At 45.2% G+C, this 13,368-nt stretch overlaps 1 protein-coding gene across 1 annotated transcript in view; it reads right to left on the bottom strand.

The window, feature by feature from the left end:
- The window catches only part of Serpine2 (serpin family E member 2), a 57,303-nt gene that overhangs the window by 17,700 nt on the left and 26,235 nt on the right, over positions 1 to 13,368 (bottom strand). The window contains exons 2-3 of the mRNA XM_075951511.1: positions 7,493 to 7,773; positions 3,363 to 3,590 (exon numbers count right to left, since the gene is read on the bottom strand). Coding sequence (XP_075807626.1) covers positions 3,363 to 3,590; positions 7,493 to 7,751 — 487 coding nt within the window. The 5' untranslated portion in view covers positions 7,752 to 7,773. The remainder of the gene's footprint in view (positions 1 to 3,362; positions 3,591 to 7,492; positions 7,774 to 13,368) is intronic.

Raw genomic sequence — 13,368 nt, forward strand, 5'->3', positions numbered from 1 at the left:
CCCTTTCTCAGAAACGTAGTCAGGGCTCAATAAGCACAAGAAACCTCAGATTATTTTGCAGTGATATATTATGACTGTAATCCTGGAACCCAGGAAATGGAAGCAGAAGAATCAAGAGTTCAAGGCAAGCCTCTGCTAGACAATGAGTTCAAGGCCAACCTGGGATACTTCATCTTAACTGAGCTAGCTACTGTGAAAACAGCTCCCACTTCCTGAAGGGCCAGGCCCTGTACTCAGTGCTTCCTGGGTTATCACTCACATCCTTAAAAAGCTTTCATGGAACTGTAGTTTAGGCAGTAATCACTGATACAGCAACATTCTGCAAATCAGGAGCTGGGCCTGGGGAAGGGGGAGGTCAAGACGTTTTTCCAAAGTCGTCACACAGCTGATTCATAAGTAGCAGAACAGAACTGGTAAGTGGCAGACTGAGAAATAACGGAGCCTGCAGGTTCTGGGTCATGTATGTGGTGGCACCGAAGTGAGCAGGGGCTACATAGCTAGTAACAGGCTGGGAAGCATCCCAGGCTACTGCAGGGGTGGGGTGTGTGTGATGGGAGGGTGAGAGAAGCCTTTGGGGCAGGGAGAATCTGCGGCTGCAGAGGCCTCCAGGTCAGACCTATCCCAGGGTGAGCAAAGCACCATGGCGATAGCTCTCTCTGCAGGAGATGCTTCTCCTCGGATGAGCGGAGCAGTCTGCAGACAGAGGCTGCTTGTCTGTAGGGCTGTGGGTGTGTTTTGGTTGAGCTGGCAGTAGCCAGGCATGCCTCGTGTTCTGTGGTGCTCAAAATAGTCCCACACAATGCAGAATGGCTCTCTTAAAAAAGTAATAAAAGATTTACATGTACTATTTCTAACTATGTCTATAGGTGAATGTCTCTGTTTGGGTATGCGCACGAGTGTAGGTACCCGTGGCAGCTGACGGTTGTTGAATTCCCCTGGACCTGAAGTCAGAGGCCGTTGTGAGCCATCCAACATGTTGCTGGGCACTGAACTCCGGTCCTCTGCAAGAGCAGCAAGTGCTCTTAAGCGCCAAGCCATCTTTTCAGCTCCTGCTTTTAAGTTATTTCCATTTTGTTTGCTTTGAGACAAGTTTGGAAATTCACCAGGAATTTTGCACCATTATTTTGAAAAATTGCATCAGGTAATGATGACAGCAGTGACTAAGCTGGGAGTCTCTCTTCCCTAAGCCCCATGCGGTTCACTGAATTTCAATTACGTCATGATAATTGCTAATGACAAGAAGTGAAAGATAGGCCTGTTTGTTGTTATGACAGAAAAGCCTGGGAAACAGCCTGTTTGGGGTTACTATAACTATGAGACACATAAAACGTCTCCTGTCGGTTTGCCTTGTTTTTGTTTTTAAATTGCATCAGCAATGGTGACAGCTTGTGGTTCCTTGTGTCATGGTTTAACGTACCTGACTTAGTCTACTATAGCCAGTTCACACTTTTCCTGATAATCTGGCAGAAATATCAAAATAAAAAAATGTTCCATGTATTCACGTGCACTTGAACCCAAACCACGACTATAAATTCCTTTTGTTTTCCCTTATATTACTGCTTAATTTTTAATAAAAATTTGTTTATGTGAGCAATGGGAATATATATAGTATTATCTATGATATATAATCTAGATATTATTATACATCTAATTATATGTATACTATCTATGAATTTCATTTCAAGCTGGAAGGAGGGAGTTGAAGGCTAAGGATATAGCCAACTGGTTGAGGGCTTGTTTCGCAAAACCCTGTGCTCCATTAGGAGCACTGCCAATAAGCAAATGAACAAACTTACAGAAGGAGCTGGGTCTCATAGAACTGAAAAACCCTGATTGAGGTTCCCAGCACATGCGGTTAGGAACTCCATAAGATGATACACCAAGGTGCAACATTATCTTTTTACGGGTAAAGAAGACCACAGAGTACAGTGACATGATGTCACATAGCCACCATCAGGACCAAGACCCATCCATTGCAAACTGCTTCCACCAGACGTACAAGATCTAGCATCCCCAGACCAGCCCTGGGCATACGCACTATTATTTTTCTAACAGCAGCATGGTTTTGGGAGAAGACTCCAGAATGCAGAGTAATTGAGAAAGTTACTGGTTCTCCTCCACTCCCTGCACATCCTTCTTCCCCCTCTTCATTAGCTCCTCTGAGATGACCACGGTTTTCACATGTGTAAGTAGGATCACGGGCTATGGTGCCTGACTGGAGGTACCTTGCCCCTCCCTCAGAAATTCTTCCCCATTAAGTCAGGGGAACACGTCCCTGGGTAATCCCAGTTCGGGTGCACCAGGGACTAGGTTCTGAGAAGCTTCTCCCCAAAGGCAGGGTTTACCTGCTTCTTTTATGACTAACTCCACAAGCACATTTTCAGTCTTAGCCTCTGTGAGTGCTAAACTGTTAAACCTAGAATCGCCTGGAAAGAACGAATCAAGAAAGGTCCGTCTTTAACTGATGCAGCAAGACCCAGCGTGAAAGCGACCGGTACTATTTCCTGATTTTGCACCCCAGGCTGTGTGGTAGGAATGACCGACCGCTAGCTGAGTACTGAGCATGCGTGCGCATGCGTTTATTTCTCTTTGCGCATGAGTGTGGACGTGATGTGACTATTTGCTTTAAACTCTGGCCGGACTTCCCTGCAATGTTGGGCTGGAATCTGGTATTGTGAGCTAAAATAAACCCTTTCTTCTCTAAATTGCTTTTCGTCAGGTTATTTTTTTTTTTATCAGAAATGCATTTAGAACAGCTTCACTTCGTTGTGGTAGGGCTCAAGCTCCTCCTAAAGGTCTCCGGGACTTCCGGCTTACAAGTCAGCAGGTCTGAAACACTGTCCCTAGAAAACTCCTTCATTTAATGAGAAGAGACATCTAAACAAGCAATCATTATGTGATGTTGAAAAATGCCATAATGGAGGGGTTCAAAGTGGTGTAATCACAAGCCAAACAAAGCCAGTGGGGGGCACTGGGCAATGGCGGATGAGGCTGGGGTCACAGGAGACACAAAGCCAAAGCTTAAGAAGGCAGTTCCAGGCAAAAGGGAACAGTGGGTGCAAAAACAGACAAGACAAACAAAAAAACCCGGCAAACCCATAGGTATGGGTTCTGAAGGTTAGGTATGGCGGGAAAGGAGAGAGGGGGAGGGCTATGTTCTTTTCTGCCGCCCACCCTGCAGGAGGAAAACCCTTGACAGTGAGCAGTGGCGGACTGAAGAGGGGGAGGCAGGCAGACTGAGAGCTGGCCAATGGGGAATAAAGAGGTAGGTCAGAGCCCTTGAAGACTAAAGCGAACATCTCTGAGTCTCCACCCTTTCCTTCACAAAACGTGCATCTACATGGACCAGGAGAGCCACTCACCCCTAGTTTCGTTTTTCACCCAAAAATTGATGGAATCACTGGCAGAGACTGGGTCCTGGAAGTTCACGTTCTGCACCGCACACTGGAACACCTCTTTGTTCCTGGCGGCAAAGGGCACTTCCATTTTGAAGCCATTCTTGACAAACACAGCATTGGCCACGGTCACGATGTCTTTATTCTTCTTGGAGACTATGGCCTTGTTGATCTTCTTCAGTACTTTACCAACTCCTGAAGGAGAAATCAGAAAACACAGCGATATTTTCATGATAATTTACATGTTTTAAAAAAATTCTTGTTGGGCATAGTGGCTGATAACTGTAATCCCAGGAAATGAGAGGCTAAAGCAAAAGAATTATCAAGAGCAGCCCAGGCTATAAAGCAAGATGCTGTGCAAAAACCAAGGCTCCATGAAGATGGCTCAGCAGGTCAAGTGAGTCACAGTCACTGCAACCCGTGAGTACCCACATAAATGCTGGGCAGACGTGGAAGTCCTCGTACAATTCTAGCCCTCAGGAAGAGATGGAGAGAGGAGAGTCCCTAAGGAGAACTGGCTGGCTAGATAAGCCAATTTGGAAAGCTTTGGGTTCAAGAGAGACCCTGCCTGACTGTTTAAGTTTGGAAGCGATCAAGGAAGAAACTTATAAGCTTCACATGGATGCACATGTGTGTTCTTAAACTCATATGTGCAAGCAGATATAACACACACACACACACACTTCAAAAACCTGATCATCTGTACCACAGCACAGAAGAACAAACAGGACAGGAGTCACAAGTGATTAAATCTGCCATGTAAGGGGCCTCTGTCTCTGGACACATGGTTAGTGTTAAACCACAGAAGTTCTTGTAAGACAATTGCCCCTGTACCCAGTATACTATGATGTTCTCCTTGTAGACAGCATGAATGCTGGTCTACTCTGGGAATGCCAGCCATGGAAGAAATGAACCGTAGGAAGCTTCCTCATCCAGACTTCCTTGCCTAACAGTCTTAGCACTATTTCCTTTCTTGCCAAGGATTCAACAATGTGATTTTTTTTCCTATTTGAAGAACAGAAGATGAATAAGCATTAGGATGACTATAACAAATTGCCATGCGCCGCCAACCAGAACACTGTGATTTTTACTTGATATTGAGCTCGGAAAGTAAAGAAATTAATTTTATGGCAACATAAGCTTTATTTTACACGAGCCATTTGTTCACGCTCTATTTAGTTTGGGGGCATGAAAAAAGAGAAAAAAAAATATGTCGTGAGGATGTGAGGTGGTTTTCCGCAGGGAGCTGAATCACAGGACTGCCCTAATCACCTGAGGTCTTTTCAAAATCCTATTGTCCTAAAGCATCCTTCCAGAGTCACCTTGGCAGCGCTTGAGGGCTGATGTCATTCTGAACGAACATCTTCTCAGATTCCATGAATGCCGGGGCCGGGGCATCCCCTCCATCCACAAGGAGAGCTTTACATCATGGGTGGAGCGTTGGAACCTTGGCCCACCTTACCATCATGCTATGGAGGAAACCACTGTATGGCGAACGGCAGGCTTTGGAGGCCAAAAGTCATCTCTTGGGCCAAGTGCCACCCCTGGCACTATGCCTCTGCTTACCTCCAGATGTACAGTCCCTGGTTGTGATACGCAATTGCCAACATGGCAGGATCTAACATCACACAGAAACCCTCCGGGCATGTCTGTGAGGGAGTTTCCCCGACAGGGTTAATTAAGGTGGTGAGACTCAGACTATGCCCGGGAAGCACCATTCCCTGAGTCAGGGTCCAGACATAATAAAACAGGAGAAAGGGACCCGGGCTCCAGGTTTCTCTTTCTTTACTGCCAGCTGCCTCTGGCTCCCGCTCTCAGCGCTTTCCTCCAAATGGTGAACTGAGAGAAATCCCGTCTTTGTTGACTTTTTTTTTTGGGGGGGGGAGGCAGGATATTTTTCCTCAGCAACGAATAAAAGGAATCAATAATCTTCTCGAGGGAAAAGATTGGAGCTCATCTTCCCCTTCCTCAAGCAATCTTGTGTCTTCCTCTGGGAACATCACTGGGAAGAATCCTCAGAGTCTGAGCCCCAGTGAAGGTCCCCAGCATGTATAAGTATATCATGAACCCTGACATCCCACTCTCCACAGGACTGCTGGCAATTCTGGAGGGAGAAACGGTAGGGGTAGATGGGTAGCCAAACAGGCCAATATCATGAAGATGCTGAGCTAAAACCGTGGTGGATAAGCATTCAAACCAAAACAAACCAAAAACAACAAGAAACAATCCCAGTTGTTATTTTGGAACTATGCTGGCTGACAGGGCCTGGATGGCAACAAGAAAGGCTGTAAATCTAAGTAGTGACTCACAAAGGTGCTAGAAATCACCAACAACCCTGAACTTCCCAGCCAGAGACAGGACAGTGTGATCCAGGAATTCACCTACTCTTTCCTCACATCTAACAGGTGGGCAAACTAAAAAACCAAGCCAAGTTTACCCCTCTGTCAACAGGGGACTGCATTGGGCATATGGGGCTCCCAACGCATGATCCTCCCCTATGAGGGTCACACTGAGAACCCAAAGGAAGCAGGAGCAGCGAGAAAGGAAAAGCATCCTTCCTCCGCTAATCCAGCTCACTTGCCAACAGGAACCAATGCAGTCTTAGAACTTCACAGCTAGAAGAGGCAGGGAAGAAGGCGGTGAGAAAGCTCCCCACCTTCCCATGAGGTAACTGTCGCCTCGATATAAAACATAACTTGTTCACACTTAGTGTGCAGGGCAGCAAAGAAAAGCTCAGAGACAATCCTGTTTCCTCAGGTGTTACGGTTGTGGAAAGGGAGACCTACCACTACAGGGAAACACTTCCTGTAGACATGAGTTCCTGCGGCTAAGCAGGTGATTCAAAACCAACTTTTCTTCCAATAATACTAAGCCCTGCTCACCAACCCTTACCTGCATTTGTTGTTATTTTGTTTTGGTTTCGTTTGTCCTTTTGTGGAAATAATTATCAAACCCATTTGTACATAGCTTTGTACATGGTAAGCATGCCCCTCACCCCAGCACTGGGTTACATCTCCAGGTTCATTGCTTTGACATAGGCTTGGCATGTAGTCGGACTGATCTCCTGTCTCACTTCCCGATTACTATGATGACGAGCACATTAGTTCCCAGGTCCAGCGGCTGGCCATGGCTGGCCATTTTATTTTATTTTTTTAAAAGACAACTGGCTTCTTACTTCAGATTTATAAGTGGCTTCAAATCAGCAGATGGGGTAGGCTGGGAAGACGGCTCAGTCAGTAAAAAAAAATACCTGCCACGTACACATGAGAATCTGAGTTGGGATCCTTAGCTATCTATGTAAAACCTCCAGTGTGGTGGTATACATCTATGATCCTAGCATTGGGGGGTGGAGGGAGGTAATTCCCCAAGGCTCACTGGTCAGCTCGTCTTCTTAAATCGCTAAACTCCAGGTTCAGTGAGAGACTGTATCTTGAAAGAATAGGAAGTAGGATGGAGGGAAACACCAACATGCATTTCCAGTCACCACACGCTTCTGCACCCACACGCAAATGAAACGCACGCTTGCTACTCCCACAAAAAATTAGTTTTCAAAAGTTAAAACAAAAATAGAAAAGGGGCATGCCTTGAGGCCTCCGTGCAGTTTTCTCCAAGGGCATGAGGACCATGTTGGGAAACTGGCATCAAGCATGGTCTCTAGACCTCATTCTGACAACCCAATCTTTCATGCACGCTTGGTGCACATGCACACGTGTGTGTTAGCAGTTCTGTGTACTTTTAGCAGTCATGTAGACTCCTATCACCCTGTCGCCATGGTAAAGCCCCCCCCCCGCCAGTCTCTAGTGTGGACATGTTTTACAAGGATGCTTACTCAGACCACAAAAGATTTCCCTTAGTAGAAAACAGTAGTGCTGGTAGACAGAGTAACACACACCCCACAGCAACAGGAGTGCAGTTCCTAACTTTGGGGGTGTCAATTTTCCTTTAGAAGACCCTGGCCCTATGCTCCAGATGGCACTGCATGGCTTCCCTGGGCTCGTCCACTTCTCAGATTACGCAGAGACCAAGCCGTGACCCTCCACATGCAGGGCTGACTGAGAGTGAGGCGTCATGAATGGAGGGAGGGAGCGCACACGAACCGTTTACGCTGTATCTCATCACCGTCGTGAGCTGCTTCTTCGTCCTGCCATCAGCCCCCAGCTGCAGCATGCCCAGGATGGATGCGATCCCATGTGGGGAGACGACAATGTTTTCCTGAGGCCGTGACTTGATGATCTGATTGAAAACCTGGATCCCCGTGTCAGAGCCTAGTTCCTCCAGAGACAGAGAGTTGAACTGGGAGTACACAGAAGACAAAGTCACTGTGGTCAGGACGAAGAAGGGAAAATGCCAATTCATGGTGCCTTCCAACAAGGACAGCCTAAAAGAAAAAAAAAAACAAACAGAAATATATCACTCTTTCATGAACACAAAGGGATGAAAACTCTGAACTCCATCCGATTTCCTGCACTCATGATAACGGAATCCTGTGCAGAGCCTCACACGCATGGGGCTTGAGCAAACAGGGCTGGAAAGCAGTGAATTTCCATCAGCTGGGTCCTTTGTATGCACCAGGCACTAGGCGAAAGTCAATATTTAACTCTTGCAACTCTGTCAGTCATGTAAGCGTTATTTCCAAGGGTCTTCCATGTGCCAAGCCCTTTGGTTAAGTGTCAGACAGACAACTGTGAACCAGATGGGTGTGACCCTAGCCCTCTCAGAGTATCTTCCTAGAGAGACACGGAGAAAATAAACCAGCAAGCTATTAGATAGCTTCAGAGAAGAATAAAAGCCAGAATCATAACGCGAAGCAATGTGGGTAAATGAAGGGCTATGGGGTTGGGGGTGGGGTCGCGTCGTAGGGAATGCGATCTCTGTGGCAGGAACACAGATGAGGACAACTGAAAATTGAGAAAAAAACCCAGCTATGCAGGGATGCAGGAAGAGCATGCTAAGCAACGGAACAGCAGGACAAAGGGACTGGGGAAGAACAGGCAGGCTGGTGAGAGAGGCCAAGGGAGACAGAAAGCACAGGTCACAAGAGACTATTTGCAGGGTTTTAAACAGAGGAAATGATTCTGGTTATTGGGATGTTCTTATAACCACACAGACTTGACTCTTTTAATGTACCACATCCAACTTTTTTTTTTTTTAAAGTACAGGGCTGTTAATTAAAACAAATTTCAGTGGTAGCTTTAAAGCGGCAACAGGGCAGAACAATTGGTAAATCCATCAACTGTGTGGATGCATTGCTGACACTGAGCGTGTCAATTACAGCCATCGGCTTTAAACATGCTCCAGGACTTGATTGCCCCTGACTGCGCTTTCTTTGGCTACGACAAGAGGTAGGAGTTTACAAGTATTTACCGGAAAGCAAATACTTCCATTAAGTTAGAACTCAACAGGAGCAGTACGCAAAAACAAAGGCAGAATTTGTGGTTACTCATTTGATCCCTGCTTTAGAGGGCTGAGGTTTCATGAGGCACGGATCTCCCGTGGAGCCCTCTGAACCCCCTTGTCTCCGATGGGAGGTTACAGAGGGAAGCATTTGGAGAGACAGGTGAGAGGAAGTCAGTGGCCACAAGGGAAAAGAGAGAGTGTGGGGAAGGGCTGGGTAAAGCATGTCTTCCTGCCTTCCCTTCCCTGTTCTGGGAACTTCCCACACTAAGTCACGCACGGCTGGTACTCAGAAAACACTGCTGGGGATTAAGCCCAAGGGTTTACGAGGATTAATTTCTAATTTTATTATTTTTCATTCCATCAAACTAGAGCTTATTGAATGTGGTTGAGGAAATGCTTGTGTTTAGCCCTGAGCGTCACAGTGAGCTCCAAAACTGGTCCAAGAAAATGCCAGCATCCCGGCTGGTCAAGGAGTGTCAGCACAAACAGAATTCCCCACCTGGCTGTCCATGTACAATGAGCCACTAAGGACACACGGTTCAAGCATGTGTTGAATGTTCTTACCCACTGCGCGACAGGTAAAATTCTTCTAAAAATTCAGAACATCTGGGGTTTCTCCAAAGCTTAATTATACAATAATTGTCTAAATTCAGCCTGTCTAAATTCAAAAGGTGTAAGTGACCTACATACGCTCCCACGTGGGCCTCTGCTGCGGTCAGCAGTGGCCTATTTTGACTTTGGCACCTTGGACTGGCTCTAATACCACGACAATGGCCTGAGTTTCCTGGAGCCCACTGGACCCTGGAGGACTTCCAAGGCCTAACCATGGAGCTTAGCTCGCTCCTCTTCTGAGGGAGCTTTGATTTCTCATTTTCCCTTTCTCCCTCAGGGAATGCATTTCTTTTATAAAATTTAACATACCACACACACACAGACGTGGAGAACCTTTGTAAGAACCAACCCCATCAATTTCAGTTAATGATTCCTAAGAAACTCTACTGAGGGAGGGGATAGTTGAATAAATGGTTGCATTTGCACAATCAAAAGGAACAAAAAGATATCATGTTGGTTTTGCCACAGGTAGCTTTAAGGTCCTTGGGCAGGGGAGGAGAGAGAGAGGCGGGGGAGAGAGACTGTGTTTTGAGGAAGGCAAATAAGTGTAAACTTTCTATCAGTCCTAATATCAAGACATCAGGATGGACAGTCTCACAAACAAAGTTACTTTAGTTACCAGAATTTGCTCGGTTATAATTTTTTTTTCCTCTGAAAGAACAGCTCCACTATAGTGGGAGTGTTTTTCTTGGTTTCTTTGCCCAGTTTTTGAGAGATGTCCATGTTCGGCTTCAGAAAAGCACACTGGGCAGTCTCAGGGCTGTGTGGAACTTGGAATCAGGGCAATTTTTGATGGATGTTCTGGGCATAACTTCTGCTTGGCTAAATGCTCTCAAATCAAAACTCACCGGGCTTGTACTCATGACTAAGAATAAGCTTATGAGCCTGGAGTAAGGGTGAACCCATAAATCACTTCAGTCTTGAGTAAGTCCTAATAATGAAATATACTCATACCTCTACAGAAACTATTTGAGAAGACATAAGTGTGGTTGTTTATAAAATGCTTCATTTTCAGGACAAGCAGAACCCTGCAATGGGAAGAATATAGCAACTTTCCATTTATTTTCAGTTTTAAAAGAAATCACTCTTCAAACTTGGGAATGAGAGGAAGAATAAGTATTTGGCCCAAATGTATTGGGTAGCGTGGATACAGCGGTTCATAAATCTGTTTGGGTGTTTCAATTTCTTGAATAATGTTTCTGCAACAATAAAAAGCAATTCATGTGCTTTAGGCCATCATTGAGGGAGCTCATAAGCCAACCCATAAAGCTACTGCCGTGGGCACAGCCTTCCAAATGCTGCTTTCTCCTATTCGGAGCCTTTTCACTTTCCAGCAAGGGGAATGCTCCCGAAGTAATTGGGCCCTGCTCTGAGCGGTAAGCACTGTTTAGCGCAGTAAATAACGGGCTGCTGGTTCTGCAAATGCCAGATTCAAAATGCGTACTTGAAAATGTGTCACTTGCCGATGGCGGACGTGAGAGAAACACGTGCTACAGACTCAGTGGCTTCCACATAGGCGAAGCTGAAATCTCTGCAAATTTCCCTGTCAGGCTTTCAATAGCAGCTTACAACCTATTTCCTCCTGATTGATCACGACACTCTCGTGACCTCAAAAATAAATAAATAGATAGATAAATAAATAAATAAAAGTTCTTCACTGGTGGGCTACGGAAGCCCTTAGCCTGCAAAGTTTGCCAGGTCTCCTCTCTCAGGACTGTTTTCTGTTGGTGGTCTTTCCTTTGCTCTTTTCCCCTCTATTGTTCATTTAGTGACCACCAGAGCCCCCAGCCCCCAAACTCCTCCTCTCTAAATATGTCATCCCTCTGTGCACTGTGCATTTGGCTTGTTTTCAAACTGTCCCACTCCTTTCCCACTAGACAGAAAGTTCAAAACCAGGGGCCTTTAGAGTTCTGGAGTGTATGGGGTCTATTTAGTGCCTCACCACGGGCATGCACTAAATCAGAGGCAGGAGCGAGGGCCTAATCCCACTGGTTCAAGGTTTGGTTTGGAACGCAGTATTCTTAAAATACTTTAGCAAACTAAAGTTCAGAAGACGGCCCATACGAGTCTGGATTTGGAGCGACTCCTCCCAGGAAATGTGACAAAGGAGACACACTGGTACTGTCGGGCGGCCACTCTCACCAGAAATGTCCCACTCCAGTGTGGCCCCGGAGGGGCTGGTCACGTGCCGTGATTTCTGCAGCTCTCTGCCCACTGCCTGAGAAGCTGCTGTCCTTCACTCGCCTGGGCTGCATACGGACTTGCCAACAGACCCCTGGACTGACTCGTGGCTGATTTACTAAATAGCAGAAAGTGAGATATTTCCAATTTTCTATTTAACTATTTTTATATAAAATATACCTTTATCCTCAGCACAAGCAGACAAGATTTCAATGTCCACACACTCTACTTAGCATAGCAAGCTCTATGGAAACAATTTCATGTGAAAAGAACCCAAGAGAAATCTATAGGCTTTGAGACTTTGCCAAGGGTTTCTCATCAGCTCTGGGAGAACCCAAGAATATCTAAAGAAAGGATCTATCCTCCATCACTCACTAAAATATGTTGGAATCTGTATATGAGTACACACATATATGTATATGGAGACACATTGTCTCATATATTCAAATATACATAAAATATATGGGAAAATGTATGTCCATAGTATTCTACATTTAGAAATGATCATTTCGTGGCTTATCTCTTGCAAGCTAAAGATTATTCTGAAGCAAACTACAGACATCATAGAGAAGCATTCAGGACCATTCTAATATGTCCCCCCTCCCCAGTTAGGAAATAGACCCACAATATCATTATCACTTAGCAAAATCAGTAACTCCTTCAAATGCTAATCATCCAGTGTTCACACTGTCCTGACTTTCTTGTGTTACATGGATAATTTTATTTGATTCAAGATATCCAGACATCACAAGTTGATAACCCTCTTGCTTTTTTAGAAAAAAAAAATCTGAAGTTGCTTTATTTTTAACTGTGATCCTAATACCCACTGGAATTTGAAAACTGTTCCTCTGTCTTGTGTGAAGTTGATAGAACCGGAATAAGATAGTTGACAACAGACAGTCTAACCTGAAGAAAGGAAAACTTACTACCTGGAAGGTTATTAACAACCGTGATCTAGAAGCTAAGCAACGCAGTGGATTCAATCTTCAGGTTCAGACTGTTTTGTAACAATCCTGTCCAAGGCGTTAGGCTCAGGAGGCTGGTCAACTGTTCTGCTTTCATGCCGTGATCAGTGCCTTTTTCTTTTCCTTTTAATTAGGAGTTCCAAAATGGTAGGTGCTCTTATAACTAAGTTTTCTGCACTCATTAGTAGGACTATAGAGACAAGAAAGCCTCCCTAGCGGACTACCCTGGGCTTCAGTGTGTGTGGGAAAGGTGGACAAAAGCTAGAACAGTTGTCAATTCAGAATGACTTTATCAAACAATTCAGATCTCCACAGTGTCTGCTTCTTCTCCCGCTGTTACAAACTCATGTTTTCAACGTTTTCTAGACGCTTGATCCACTGTAAATATTATTCTTGTTGGAGATTCAAATTAAGTTGTTTCAAAACTGATTCCTGAAACATTCAATTGGATCATGTAGTGTCCTTGGCTTCCTTGGCTTCTGATCTGACAAGATGTCCTTAGGTTCATCTGTACATTTCCTGTCCCAAGTACAGTCAGTCACTTCTGATCCCTTTTAGAATGAAACACTATTTACAGATTGCATCTGGACACCCCCATCTCATGAATCCCAAGTAAACTGAAGCAATACTGGAAGACGGAGATACCGAAGAGCCCACATTTATTTATGTCATTCTCTGGGGTGTACAGAATCTTAAAAGGTGGATTGCCTGAACAGAAATTGCCTTGCCTCCCAGGGCCAAGAAAGCCACAGGAGCTCATTAGACGAGGCCAAACCGGGGAAGTCAGCTGACATTAAAAATTGGTGAGACTGGTCAAA

The sequence above is a fragment of the Microtus pennsylvanicus genome, chromosome 17, assembly GCF_037038515.1.
Source record: "Microtus pennsylvanicus isolate mMicPen1 chromosome 17, mMicPen1.hap1, whole genome shotgun sequence".
Lineage (NCBI taxonomy): Eukaryota > Metazoa > Chordata > Mammalia > Rodentia > Cricetidae > Microtus > Microtus pennsylvanicus.